This window comes from Jaculus jaculus, chromosome 22, assembly GCF_020740685.1.
Source record: "Jaculus jaculus isolate mJacJac1 chromosome 22, mJacJac1.mat.Y.cur, whole genome shotgun sequence".
In the NCBI taxonomy this organism is placed as follows: Eukaryota; Metazoa; Chordata; class Mammalia; order Rodentia; family Dipodidae; genus Jaculus; species Jaculus jaculus.
This window is the reverse complement of record NC_059123.1, coordinates 9285325-9299081: the sequence shown is the minus strand read 5'-3', so window position 1 is coordinate 9299081 and position 13757 is coordinate 9285325. Positions and strand designations below refer to the sequence as shown.

Here is a 13757-nt window from a genome sequence, read left to right as displayed (position 1 = left end):
TTTTTCAATCTACCTAGACAATTGTTTTCTTACCCCGGGGTTCAAGATAGTTTTCATTCTGCAATGTTGAAATCTCTAGTTTCTCAAATATCCCATCGATCTGTTCAGTTTATACCTGGATATTTTGTCCCCAGCTCAGCGCATGAACAATTCTAATGGGTCCCTCGTTCATGTAGTTGGTTTGTTCAGCGATCATGAATTTTCCACTCTGCAGCCCATGCGGGGACCCGCGGTGCACTCCTGGCTTTTGGAAGATCAAGATTTAGCAGAGGGCGGAGAAGCTCAGTGAGACACCTGGAGGGCAGCAGGGCAGGCAGGTGGGTGAATGGGTGCCAGGTTTGGGATGTGTGGGAGAGTGACCTAGAAACTCACAGAGGACAGGAGGCTGTGTTTAAGCTTGGTCAAGGAGTTAGCAGGACGCACCCTCCTCGGGGAGGCACCGTGACCTGACTTGGCCTGGCTCACAAGCCCAGGCTGGAGGGCTTTCCCCAGCCAGGAGGACCCTGGAAGCTGGCCCCAGGGTTCCCTCCTTCCACCACAGACGTTTCTCCATTGTATTCCTTTTCCCCTGGGTCTCTCTGCCTGCCCAGGTTTCAGGGGCTTTTCAGGAGGCCACCAGGTATCTTAGTAAGCATGTCCAGATTTGGGGAGGGGGAGAGAAAGAAAGAGGAGAGGAGAGGAGAGGAGAGGAGAAGGGGAAGGAAGGAAGGAAGGAAGGAAGGAAGGAAGGAAGGAAGGAAGGAAGGAAGGAAGGAAGGAAGGGATGGGGAGGAAAGAGAGAGGAAGGGAGGGAGGGAGAGAGGGAGGGAAGGAGGGAGGAAAAGAAGAGGGAGAGACAAAGAGGGAGGGATGGAAGAAGAAATAGGGAGGGAAGGAGAGAGGAGGAAGGAGACAGGGAGAGAGGAAGGGATGAGGAGAAGGAAAAAGGAAGGAAGGAAGCAAGAAAGCATAGGTGTTTCCTGCTCTGATGCTCACAAATTTCACTGCCTTTGGGGAGTCTCTGGACCTCTCTGAAGATCCCGTCGTCCCAGGGAAAGACTGGCAGTTACAATTCCAGCGCTATGCTCAAGGCAGGCAAATATCAAATATCAAACGAGAGGAGGGATGTAAAAAGCAGGTCTCGCAGAGCATGCATATTAATTACCTGTGTTTGGGGGGGTTTTACGTGTGATTCCAGGCAAATCTTATAAATGCTGGTCTATCCACATGCAGCAGTGGGCTCTTTCTCACATACACAAATACACAATTTCAACTGGATTTTAGTATTGACTCTTTTTTTTTTTTTTTGCCAAGGGTCTCTGTTTCTAATCCAATTTTTGTATCCTTCCAGCCTTGGTCTGGTTTTTTTTTTTTTTCTTTTTCTGTAATGTTCTGCTTTTAAAATAATAAATTATTTTTAGTATCTTGGGGATAATTAAATACACTTTTTTTTCGGGGGGGGGGCGGTCATTTGAAGAGATCCTTGCAAGGGTTTGATAATCAATGAAAATTCCCCCTTCCTGTCCTCTAGAGTCTGCGGGACGGTGAGCCAAGCGAAGGGAAAGGCTGCCTGCCTGTCAGTGGCGCAGCGGGCGGGCGCTGGCGACGTTCCGGCCGCGGGCCGTTAGGGGGCGTCCGCGAGCCTCCCTGCAGCATCCTGGAAGCTGGGGCGCCGCGGCCGTGGCCAAGGCCAGTGCCGGGGGGGCCCCGGGCTCGCGTCCTGCCGCAGTCTCTCCATCCATCGCTGGTCCGGGAGAGCGCGAGACGGGAACCCTCTGCCCCCGAGCACCGCGACTCTGCAGAAAGCTGCGTGGGAGGGCTTCCGGGTCTCGAACTTGCAAGAGAGAGAGAGAGAGAGAGAGAGAGAGAGAGAGAGAGAGAGAGAGAGAGAGAGGGAGAGAGGATCGACCCATCATCTCAGCTGCTGCTCTCCCGGGCCTGGAGAGCGAACAGGTGAGTGTCACGCACGTGTCCAGGTGCGGATCTTTTTTTTTTTGCGGGGGTTTGTGGCAGGGGTGTGTGTGTGGGGGTGTGGAACGACTGCCTGCGCATCTTGGACAAGTCCCTGAGCAACTCAGCTTTTGGATCAGTGCTTCCCGGTCAGTGGATTTCCACTGTCCCTCACCATCACCCCACTTCCCTCCCTGCACCCCCCCCCCCTCCCCGCCGCCCCGGGCAGCTTTGGGGTGAGATGTGCGCGCCGGCATCCAGGCTTGGGGATGTGTGTGTGTGTGTGTGTGTGTGTGCGCGCGTGTGTGCGCGGGCTGCCGAGGTCTGGATGTCCTTTGGGATCCAGGGGACCCTTTGCTCCCTGGTGGGGAAGCAAGTGACCTTCAGGTCCACTGTGTGGGCAGCAGGATGGATACCTGTTGATTTCCGAGTGGCCAGATAGAGACAGCCCAGGGGCTTTGGACAACCGCGCTCTCTCGGGGCTGTGCTGTGGCTGTGCGCAGTTGCGTTGTGATAAGAGGAAGGAAAATTCCTAGTCCTGAAAGCTGGGAAACTTGATTTCAGAAGGAGAGAAAGGACTGGCCGAAACACACACACACACACACACACACACACACACACACACACACACACACACGGAAACAAGGCTCATTCCCACGATCAGATCAGACTACGTTGTTGTTTGCTGCCCCAAACAGTTGCACTTCCTTTTAATGAGACTATTAAGCAACAGAAGTTAAAAAAAAAAAAAAAAGGATTATTAAGATGCTTGCCTCCTCCTCCCCCTCAACAGGAAGTAGAAAGCAGGACCCTTGATAAGTCTTCTTTGGAATGACTTCTCAGCACCCTCTTGATGAATAAAACATACCTCTGGGATCTAAACGTCACAGGTAGAGCAGAGCCCAAGCTCCTGGGCAGCAGTGGTGTGTGTTTATTGTACACTTGGCATGAGTGAGGAATGAGCCAAGGGATGCATTTACACTAACACCAAGTAAGACAGCTGTTCCCCCCTCCCTAAAATTTCCTCTAATTTACATTCAGGGGGAAAATTAGTCACCTAAATATCTAAATGTGATTTTTACCTTTAGGAAAAGGTATCCTCGAAGGGTTTGTATTTATTTATTTATTTATTTATTTATTTATTTATTTATTTATTTATTTATTTATTTATTGTGTCCTTAAGAAGAGAGAAGGACAACTTCTCCCACAGTAGGGGTTTCTGCACAACATCAGAACAAAAGCGTTTTCTCATTCCTTCCCATGGAAAGCTCTCAGGTTCTAAGTTATTTTGAATACCAACAACTTGACAACCGCTTATCTATGACAACAATTTGTACAGTTAGTTTTTGTTCGCTCTGTTATCGAATACAACTTTTCATATTCTCATGTGAGATAGAACATGCTGGAAAAATCTATGTCAGTTTTGTGTCTTGCCTTGGAGTTTCCTAAACATAACATAAGGCTGACAATAGCCAGCTGTATCTTTATTAGGTTATAAATGGAAAAAAAAAAATAACCCACATAATTTCTCTTTCATATGTGAAATTCCTGTGCCTCAGAGGCCATTTGGGAGTTGATGAAATATCTGACTTTTTAAAAAGACATCTTATTGATGGTTACTTTTATGGAACATTAATCAAGATAATTAAATTCTATATGCGTAGAAATAAATACTTTCGCATAAAATAGCAAATTATTTATAAAAGCTCCTGGCACTTGCATGTTCTAGGTTTAAAAAAAATGCTAGTGAGCAACTATTTATATGGTTAAAATATAGTTAATAAATTTGAATATATTCTACTTTACTGATGAAATTGTGAACCTTAGGGAGAAGATAGTTTCTTAAAAGGATGCATGTAAAATGACTGATAAGGAATGGTGTTTTGTTTCCTTTGAGATAGGGACTTGCTGTGTGGTCAAGGAGAGCTTGAATGTAGTTTAAACTGGCCTTGAACTTGAGATCCTCCTGCCCCAGCCTCCCGAGGGCTGCGGTTACAGGCTAGCATCAACAAACCAGCACCCAAGGAAATTCCCGTATTTCTTACCAGAAGTATAGGACAGGACAGAGTGCTTCTGGTAGTACTGAGGATGGACACAGCTTATTTGATGCAGAGAAGGAACGCATAATGTGAAGGGTCATCTCTTCCTCCAGGGGCCCTGACACCAGAAATCAGCTCATCAAAACAGGCCAGGCCTGAGTTGGTGAAAAGAACATTACGAGAAAGAGAAAAGTAACTGATTCTCTGTCATAGTCTGTGTGGACATGTGCTTTCAGAAAGAGTTTTGACTTCTTTCCTTTCCTTGAGCTCTTTCTAAAAAGTTGGAAAGGGCTGGAGAGATGGCTCAGCGGTTAACAGTGCTTGCTTGCAAAGCCTGCCCGTCTGGGTTTGCTTCTCCAGTACCCACATAAAGCAAGGTGCATCTAGTGCACGTGCATCTGGAACTCATTTGCAGTGCAAGAGGTCCTGGCGCATCCATTCTCTCTCTCTCCCTTGAACAAAAGTATTTTTAGGGCTGGAGGGATGGCTTAGCAGTTAAGACACTTGCCTGCAAAGCCTAAGGACACAGGTTCGACTCCCCAGTACCCATGTAAGCCTGATGCACATGGTGGTACATGCATCTGGAGTTTGTTCTCAGTGGCTGGAGGACTTGGTGTGCCAATTATCTGTCTCTTTCTCTGTCTTTTTCTCTCTGTATCTGAATCTGTCTCAAATAAATAATATATATATTTTTTTGGTTTTTCGAGGTAGGGTCTCACTTTAGCCCAGGCTGACCTAGAATTCACTATGTAGTCTCAGGGTGGCCTTGAACTCATAGCGATCCTCCTACTTATGCCTTCCTAGTGCTAGGATTAAAGGCATGCCATGGTATTTAAATATATATATATAAATAATTTATTTCCTTTTTTTGCTTTTTTGAGGTAGGGTCTCACTCTACTTCAAGCTGACCTGGAAATCACTCTGTAGTCTCAGGGTAGCCTCAAACTCACGGCGATCCTCCTATCTCTGCCTCCTGAGTGCTGGGATTAAAGGCGTGCACCACCACGCCTGGCTTAAAAAATATTTTTTAAAAGACGTTATATAGTACTCCGTCAGAAAGAGTTAACATATTTGAATAATAGATTTTCAATTCAAAAAAATCTTGAAATTCTGTAGCCCAGGCTGGCTTCAAACTCACTATGTAGCAGAATGACCTTGAACTCCTGATTCTTATGCTTCCACTTCTCAAAGGCTAAGATTACACGTGTGTGCCACCATGCCTGGCACAAATATACATGTACATGTATATATATTTACAGGCTAGAAGTGTGGATGGATTAAGAGCATGGATACGATTAAGTTTAAAATATAAAACGTGGAGTTTTGCACTTACGTCTGAAGCACTGATTGTGGGTCAGATGGCCAAAGTATGTAATCCATGGGAAATTTACGAGCTTTACTGTGATTGGCTGTGCTGAGAGGTAAGCATAGTGACCTCTGGGGAAGTGTCGCTGTGAGTTTTGTCAGGTCACACGTACAGTTGGGACCGCAATAGCACCATGCTCTTTGCCTCGGTAAAATAGGAAGTGCTGGGGGGAGCCATGCCTACGGGGCAAGTGAGGAATGAAAAACGAAGAACTCGTACGGTAGGGAAAGGCTGGTACCAGCGTGCGATGCTTACGTACAAGCTAGGCCCATATCTAATTAAAATTAATTAATTAATTAAAAAAAGAAGTATCGCATGATGCGTGTCCGACCCATGACAAATATGCAAGCATGCTTGCCCTCATTTTCTCGGAGGTGGCAGCGTCCCCATGGCTTCTAGGTTGTTTAAGGGCTCCGAGCGAAGGAAGGTGTTGACGAGCTTTCAGTCACTTTGTAGAGATAAAGGAAAACGGAGGCGATAGAAGCCAACACCAGGGGAGAGATTGTAGTTCAGTGGCGTGGGGCCAGGGAGGAGGGACATGATGGTACCAACACATGATTTGTCCATACGAAGTATATTCTTAATCAAAACAAAGGGAGCCGGGCGTGGTGGCGCACGCCTTTAATCCCAGCACTAGGGAGGCAGAGGTAGGAGGATCGCCGTGAGTTCGAGGCCACCCTGAGACTACAGAGTGAATTCCTGGTCAGCCTGAGCTAGAGTGAGAACCTACCCCCAAAAACACAAACAAACAAACAAAACAAAATAAAATAAAATAAATTTCTTAAAAGAAAAAAAAAAGGAAAGAAAGGTCATCCTTCGAGCAGGAAAAGGCTGCTTAGGGATGAAACTACCTTCAGGAGTAACGAACCCACCTGGAACGTCCTACAGTGGCCCATCAGACACAGGCCCAGGGCTGGGGCAGGAGAGAAGCTGTCTGCTGTGGCTGGAGCACTTCTTTGATTGACTTTCCATGGTTACAGTTCCTTGATGTTAAAAAGCTAGATGCTTTTGCAAAAGCATTCAGTGATACCTCCCAAGTTTTACACCAGTATTGTGACTAACATATATTAGGTCATTGTAGAAAAGGAATGAACTTGGAAAAGTTGGGTTTATCTTTGTGTAATGGGCACTGTTCCCAGCACAATATATTTTTAAAATTTTTTATTTATTTATTTGAGAGCGACAGACACAGAGAGAAAGACAGATAGAGGGAGAGAGAGAGAATGGGCGCGCCAGGGCTTCCAGCCTCTGCAAACGAACTCCAGACGCGTGCGCCCCCTTGTGCATCTGGCTAACGTGGGACCTGGGGAACCGAGCCTCGGACCAGGGTCCTTAGTCTTCACAGGCAAACGCTTAACCGCTAAGCCATCTCTCCAGCCCCCAGCACAATATTAAAATATTTTAAAAATCTGGATATTAGACATTGAATTCCGAAATGCATGTTTCCTGATTGATCATGGGATTGGTAGTGTGAAATGGGATAAAATTTAACCTTAAAATGGGAAGTTGAATTGAAATGTAATGGACTTGGCTGGTATGGATGTCTATTATTCAGTTACATGCTCCAAGGTGACCTTCTCCGTAACCTATTTGTCTGTTGCATATTTACAAGCAGGTAGCAAGCCCATGTGATCACACAGGTCATTAATGCATCCAGAACATCCTTGTTGAAGATCTTTCGAAAATGATATTATGTGTGGCACATGTTTTAGACCCAAACAGATTTAAATTTGTAAGGCCTGACTGTAACATTTATTTATTTTTTAAATTACTTGTTTATTTGAGAGAGAGAGAGAGAGAGAGAGAGAAAGAGAGAGAGAATGGCGTGCTAAGGCCTCTAGCCACTGTAAACAAACTCCAGACACAAGCACCATCTTGTGCAACAGACTTACTGGGTACTGGGGTATCGAACCTGGGTCCTTAGGCTTAACTGCTAAGCCATCTCTCCAGCCCCTGTAATATGGGATAGTTTACAGTGACTTCCCGTGGCCCTCTCACAGGATGGTAAAGATGAAAATATAGATGGTGTGACTGGAAGGCAGCAGATATTTCTTAGCTAAAAGTTCATTTTCTCATCACTTATGCCTTTCAAAATCTCTTTTGTCTTAGGGATTGAGGACTCTTCCAAGATTTACAATGATACAGTGAACCCAAAGGTCGAGACCAGAACCATTGGCTCATATAGCTAGTTCTAACATCAGCAGATTCTGCCAGCACCCGTCATGGCTAAGAGTGCAGAGGTCAAACTGGCTGTGTTTGGAAGAGCCGGCGTGGGCAAGTCAGGTAAGATAGCACCTGGGCATTTGGGGGAGGGCTTGAGCAAGTGAGTGGTTAGTATCTCTTATTTCTATTCTCATTTGTCGGCCTTGATAAAGTCATGCTGTTCTCTTTATCTGGAGCTTTTATTTTGCATAGCCAAGCTGAGCAGTCTTTTGCTCACCTATGCCGGAAGCAGATTTGCTGATCAGCACACACAGCTAAGGGTATTGGTATTCTGAGGGACGAGACAAAACAGCCTCCAAAACAATCCATTTTGTGTCGATTTCATAACATCTTTGCTCTTTTGACTCTATGTCTTATTCATTTAGATACTCTTAGGAAATGGTGCAGTGTCAACAAGGTATTGGGGACTAAGTGGCTTGTTGAGTGAAAATGTCTTCACCGGTGACAGCATTGTGTTGCTGACTAACATTTCTAAAATGAGAGGAGGACTTTAGAAAATTAGGAGCGTGCGCTCCAGCAAGACAGCTACTGCCAATGCCTCCAGGGTGAATGGAAATTTGCTTCAATAATTGAGAGGTTTTTTATTTGTCATTTTTTTTTCTTTTTCTTTCATTTTTCTGATGGTGTTGGGGGGCTGGAACCTGGAACCTGGAGCATCCTAGACAAGTGCTGTGTCACGGAGCAACATCCCCTGACCTTAGGTTTCTTGAGCCAGAGCTCATTATGCGGCCCCGGCTGGCCTTGAATTCATGCCGATACTTCTCTTTCTGCCTTCTGAGTGATGGGGGACAGGTGTGTACCCCCATGCCCATGGTCAGGTGTTTCTAAGTTCCCCACTTGAGAGAAGGTTGACACACCTCTATGATTAAGAGTGAGATGGTAGGATTGAAAACAATGTATCTGAAGCTGGAGAAATGGTTTAATGGTTAAGGCATTTGCCTGTGAAGCCTAAGGACCCAGGTTCGATTCCCCAGGTCCCATGTAAGCCAGATGCACATTGTGGTGCATACATCTGGAGTTCTTTTGCAGTGGCTAGAGGCCCTGGCACACCCATTGTCGCTCTCTCTCTCTCTCTCTCCCTCTGTGTGTGTGTGTCCTTCTCTCTAATAAATAAATAAATAAAAATAAATCAGAAAAAAAATTAAAAACAGAAATATGTATCTGAGCTGGGCGTGGTGGTGGCACACACCTTTAATCCCAGCACTTGGGAGGTAGAGATAGGAGGATTGCTTTAAATTCAGAGTCAGCCTGGACTAGAGAGAGATCCTACATTGAACCAAAACCAAAAGGTATCTGATAGCCAATTTCCAAATAGCATTTTAGATTTTATAATTAACAATATGCCAAAGGGTATACGGGCCAAATGTCAAAACCACAAGGTGTATCAGGTAATGGTGACCTGGTGTCTTTCCAGTCTCTCTTGGAAAGATCCAAAGCTGACTGTACACAGTTTTCTGCAAGGACCCAAACAGTCCTCTGACAAGTGCATGTCGGTAGAGGAAACTTGTTTGTAAATAAACTCCCCAGATCCTTAAGCACACAAAGCACCTCCTTACTTCTGTGTCCAACCTTTTCCCTAACCTTCTTTCTGGCTTAATTTCAGTGGTCGTCTTCTCCCCTCTGACTGTTCTCAGAACTCTCTGCCACCACCTTTTCCCTCCACCTTTCTGTTGTTACCACTGGGAGAATATAACAAGCAAAGAAAACAGCCGGTAAGGCTGAGAAGCTTCTGGCTCAGACAAAGCCCCTCCCTCGCCCCCACTCCTCCATCTCCTAAGTGTTGCCCAATGGCGTGAGAACCTCATTTCTGTAGCTGGTGGAAGGATTTGGAGAATGAGGAAATGGTTTCAGGGTGTGGTGCATGGAGGGGAAAGGAGCGGATGGGATGGAGAAGGGAGCCTGTGGGAGCAGAGGGAAGGGATTGGTGGGAGATCAGCTATGCCCCTGTGAGAGAAGGGTGGACCCGAGTCAGCCGTCTCCATTCATTCTCTCATTCATTCATTTCACACTCAACAGAAGCAACAAAGGAGAATCTTTTTTATTTATTTATTTATTTATTTGAGAGTGACAGACACAGAGAGAAAGACAGATAGAGGGAGAGAGAGAGAATGGGCGTGCCAGGGCTTCCAGCCTCTGCAAATGAACTCCAGATGTATGCGCCCCCTTGTGCATCTGGCTAACGTGGGACCTGGGGAACCGAGCCTCGAACCGGGGTCCTTAGGCTTCACAGGCAAGCGTTTAACCGCTAAGCCATCTCTCCAGCCCAAAGGAGAATCTTTTTAATATGTTTATCACTGAGTCACATACAATCCATGTGGTTTTAAAAAGCTGAAGGTGAACAGTGAAACCCCAGCGGAAGAGACTCTCAGCTCTGAGCATGTCCATCTAGTATCTAGTCCCCATCTGCACCAGCTCTGAGCAAGCTGAAATCCCCTGCTCCCCGGGCTGCTGCGTGTCCCTGAGCTGGGCCTCCACGTCTTCCTTTCTTGTCCTGTAAACAGGCTCCGGTGTCCTCTCAGTTGGTCCCGTCTTCCCTCCTGACCAGTTCCTCGGCATGTGTCCGTGTCCACGACTCCTGCCGTGGGTCTTGTCTCTAAGCGTAACGAATGTGGGCTCTGCCCTTTCCTGCTTTGACTTGGCCAAGCCTCCCATTCATTGTGCCCACGCTGACGCTGCAATCCGTCACCGTGGCCACACTGATCAATACCCAGGAAATCAAAAGAACTTTCTTTCTTGTGATCTTCCTAGAATTCTTTTTTTTTTTTAATTACTTCACAGTCTGTCTGATTGCCTCCTGCCTGGGTTCCTATGGTGCCCTACACGCTCCTGGTCTTCTGGGTCCTTCCATGGCCCCTAACCACCTGTCCTCTGCTTCCATCACAGAAGTTGAGTCTGGAAGGGTTGTATTTGGTGTGCTCTTTTCTTGTTACATCCTGTGAGTGATTTTGCAACCAAAGGTAACGCCTACCCTGGGAGAACAACTATTGGGACCCCAGGGACTTTTTTTGTTTGTTTGTTTGTTTTGTTTGTCGAGGTAGGGTCTCACTCTAGCCCAGGCTGACCTGGAATTCACTTTGTAGTCTCAGGGTGGCCTCGAACTCATGGACAATCCTCCTACCTCTGCCTCCCGAGTTCTGGGATTAAAGGCGTGGGCCACCATACCTGGCTGGATAACTTTAATTTTTATTATTGACAGCTTCCCTATTTACAGACAATAAACCATGATAATTTCCTCCCTTTCCCTCCCCCGCTTTCCCCTTCACAAATCCACTCTCCATCATATCCCCTCCCCCTCTCAACCAGTCTCTCTTTTATTTTGATGTCATCATCTTTTCCTCCTATTATGATGGCCTTGTGTAGGTAGTGTCAGGCACTATGAGGTCATGGATATCCCGTCCATTTTGTGTCTGGAGGAGCACGTTGTAAGGAGTCCTACCCTTCCTTTGGCTCTTACATTCTTTCCACCACCTCTTTTGCGGTGGACCCTGAGCCTTGGAAGGTGGGATAGACATGCTTTAGTGCTGAGCACTCCTCTGTCACTTCTCAGCACTATAGTGCCTTTTGGGTCATCCCAAGGACACTGCCATCTGAAAAGAGAAGCTTCTCTAACTAAAAGTGAGAGGAGCATTAATATATGGGTATCAATGTTAAGTAAAGTGCTTACAGGGAAGTTTGGTGAGCATAATATATGCGTTCACCCAGACAAGGGCAGGTATCACACTCCTAAGGCTCATGACCAACCCCACCATAGGCTTTTGATTAGGTTTTCAGTACCAGGTATGTAAATAAGAGGTTGAAATTGCTAGTGAAAGGCCTTATCAACTCTAAAATCCTGATTCTTAGGTAATTCTTTGGACACATATCTGTGTCCTCCTTCTATAAGCTCATCCGAATTTGTGCATTTTAAAAAAGTTTTTCATGGGCTGGAGAGATGGCTTAGTGGTTAAGCGCTTGCCTGTGAAGCCTAAGGACCCTGGTTCGAGGCTCGGTTCCCCAGGTCCCACGTTAGGCAGATGCACAAGGGGGCGCACGCGTCTGGAGTTCGTTTGCAGAGGCTGGAAACCCTGGCGCGCCCATTCTTTCTCTCTCCCTCTATCTGTCTTTCTCTCTGTGTCTGTCGCTCTCAAATAAAAAAAAAAAAAAAAAAAAAAAGTTTTTCATTTAGGCAAAAGTGACAGCGATTGAATACCCATCTTGGACAGTCGCCTTTGTCTGTTGCTGTATACAGACGCTGTTTCCCTCTTTCAACATGAGAACGTTTTCTGAGACTTGGAACCATATCTCACATGTGGAAAGTAGCAATCCTGACTTAGGCATGGGACATAATTCCGAAGCTTTTCCCTGTAGCTCAGCAAAACAACCACAAAGTTAATGCATCCGTTTTGAAACTCGACTGTCGCATGTTTACCCCAGCATCTGCCTAGTCATTGTATCGCCCTTCACCCTTCTGCTGTGAAGATCTATCTGTCACACAAAACTTGTGCTTTTCTTAAGTCTGTGAGAAACTCCCTGCTGGATGGTACGACAGCTCATGACTTACTCCGGATGGCTCTGGAGTCTGTCCGTGTCCTTTCATAGGACCCGTGACACAACCTAACTCTCCTTCGGACCACATGGAAAACAGCCCAAGGAGAGGCCAGCTTGAAATTTTGAGGTAGTAGAAGATGGACATCTTTGAGCTGACTCGGGCCTGAATTGTTTGAGAGGGTTCAAATCTTACTTCACCCCTCTCCTTCACCGAAGCCTCCTATCCCACATTGAGGTTCAGTTTGTGCGAGACCATACTGCCCATTTGCTAGCAGAGGACAGTAGACCAAAGAGCTATGAGCTCGAGATTTCCATGGTGTGGTTTGACTTCCAACTCAATCCTTTATTTACTGTGTGAACTTGGCAGTGTGAGGCAGGTGACTTCTCAAATCCTTCCACTGCAAAAACACACAGCATGGTTTTAGTGCCTAGCAGACGTTCAGACATTAGCTTATATGAGGATAACATTTCAAAAGTATGTTTCTGATTTCCAAGTTCTGTAGTGAAAAGATATATTACACGGGGTAGGATGGTTTCCACTGAATGTCAAAAAAATGTATATAAGATAAAAATCCATCCTTATCCAGCCTACCAGCATGTGCGCGTAGACTTTCTTGTGTTCAAAGTCTGGTTCATGTCACTTACGGCTTGGCTGTTGATAGTTACCATCCTATTTCTTGGGGCTAATATTCCAGCTTGGAAAAACAACCAGAAATATATTAGTGTCATCAATAAAGTAACACTTTCAGCTTAAGAAGTGCTTCTGGTATGTAGTGGACAACTTCCTAAGACGGGTGACTGGATGGGCCCTTTGTGTTTAAAACTGAACTTGACATTAAGCAGAGCACATTGGCTGACAACTTGCCCATTGCAGTGTTAACAGGTGCCAAATTTAATAACGTGCTAATTACCGAGGCGCACCCACAAAGCGAGTGAAGGGCACATGTGTGTAATAGTACCTGGCAGTGTGTATTACACATACATGACAGTGTTTATATACACCACATATGTTCTTCCTCCTTCTGTCTAATTTCACCTTGAAGCTCCGTCTTCGAGTAAGTGCGTTCTCTGGGGGGTGCTTAGAGCGTAGGCTGTGGTTTCGCAGCCCTTCCTATCTTCCGCTCTTGCAAGGTAAACCTTCACTGGCCACGGGTGAAGTTCTAATCACGTGGCATGTAGACTTCCTTGTGTGTGTGCATCAGCCTATATTTTGACAGGCTCCAAGTAATTAAAGCCAAAAAAAAAGACTTGCCAATAATCCTAGAAGACTCCCATTTTTTATTTATACACTTCCTGCATTCACATTATTTGAATTTGCAGTCAGTGTAGGAAGGGTTGATGGGAAAACAACTGAAATTTTAAATTTGGTTTCACAGTTGACATTCTCATTTTAGAATAGAAATAGTCTGTGTGTTGCAAGATAAATTTCTTGAAAGGACTGGTGTCAGAGTTAATTGAGTAATGCTGTCTTCTAATTCAAAAACCAACTGATGCATTCATCCATGAAGGCTTACATTCATAGACTCAGATTGCTGGGCAATAAATTGCCGAATGCAAACAAACAAGTGATATTCTTTTCCCTTTGCACATGACTGTTTTTCTTCTTATCCTTTTTTTCTTGTTCTCACCTGTCGTTTTTTTAAAAAATCTTATTTCCAAATGGGACATCGACA

The 13757-nt window shown here is 45.6% G+C and overlaps 1 protein-coding gene across 1 annotated transcript in view; it reads left to right on the top strand.

The window, feature by feature from the left end:
• Positions 1–1683: 1683 nt before the first annotated feature.
• Positions 1684–13757, top strand: part of Rerg (RAS like estrogen regulated growth inhibitor) — a 151316-nt gene continuing 139242 nt past the window's right edge. Inside the window, exons 1-2 of the mRNA XM_045139494.1 lie at positions 1684–1932; positions 7444–7617. Of these exons, the coding sequence (XP_044995429.1) occupies positions 7557–7617 (61 nt within the window). The 5' untranslated portion in view covers positions 1684–1932; positions 7444–7556. The remainder of the gene's footprint in view (positions 1933–7443; positions 7618–13757) is intronic.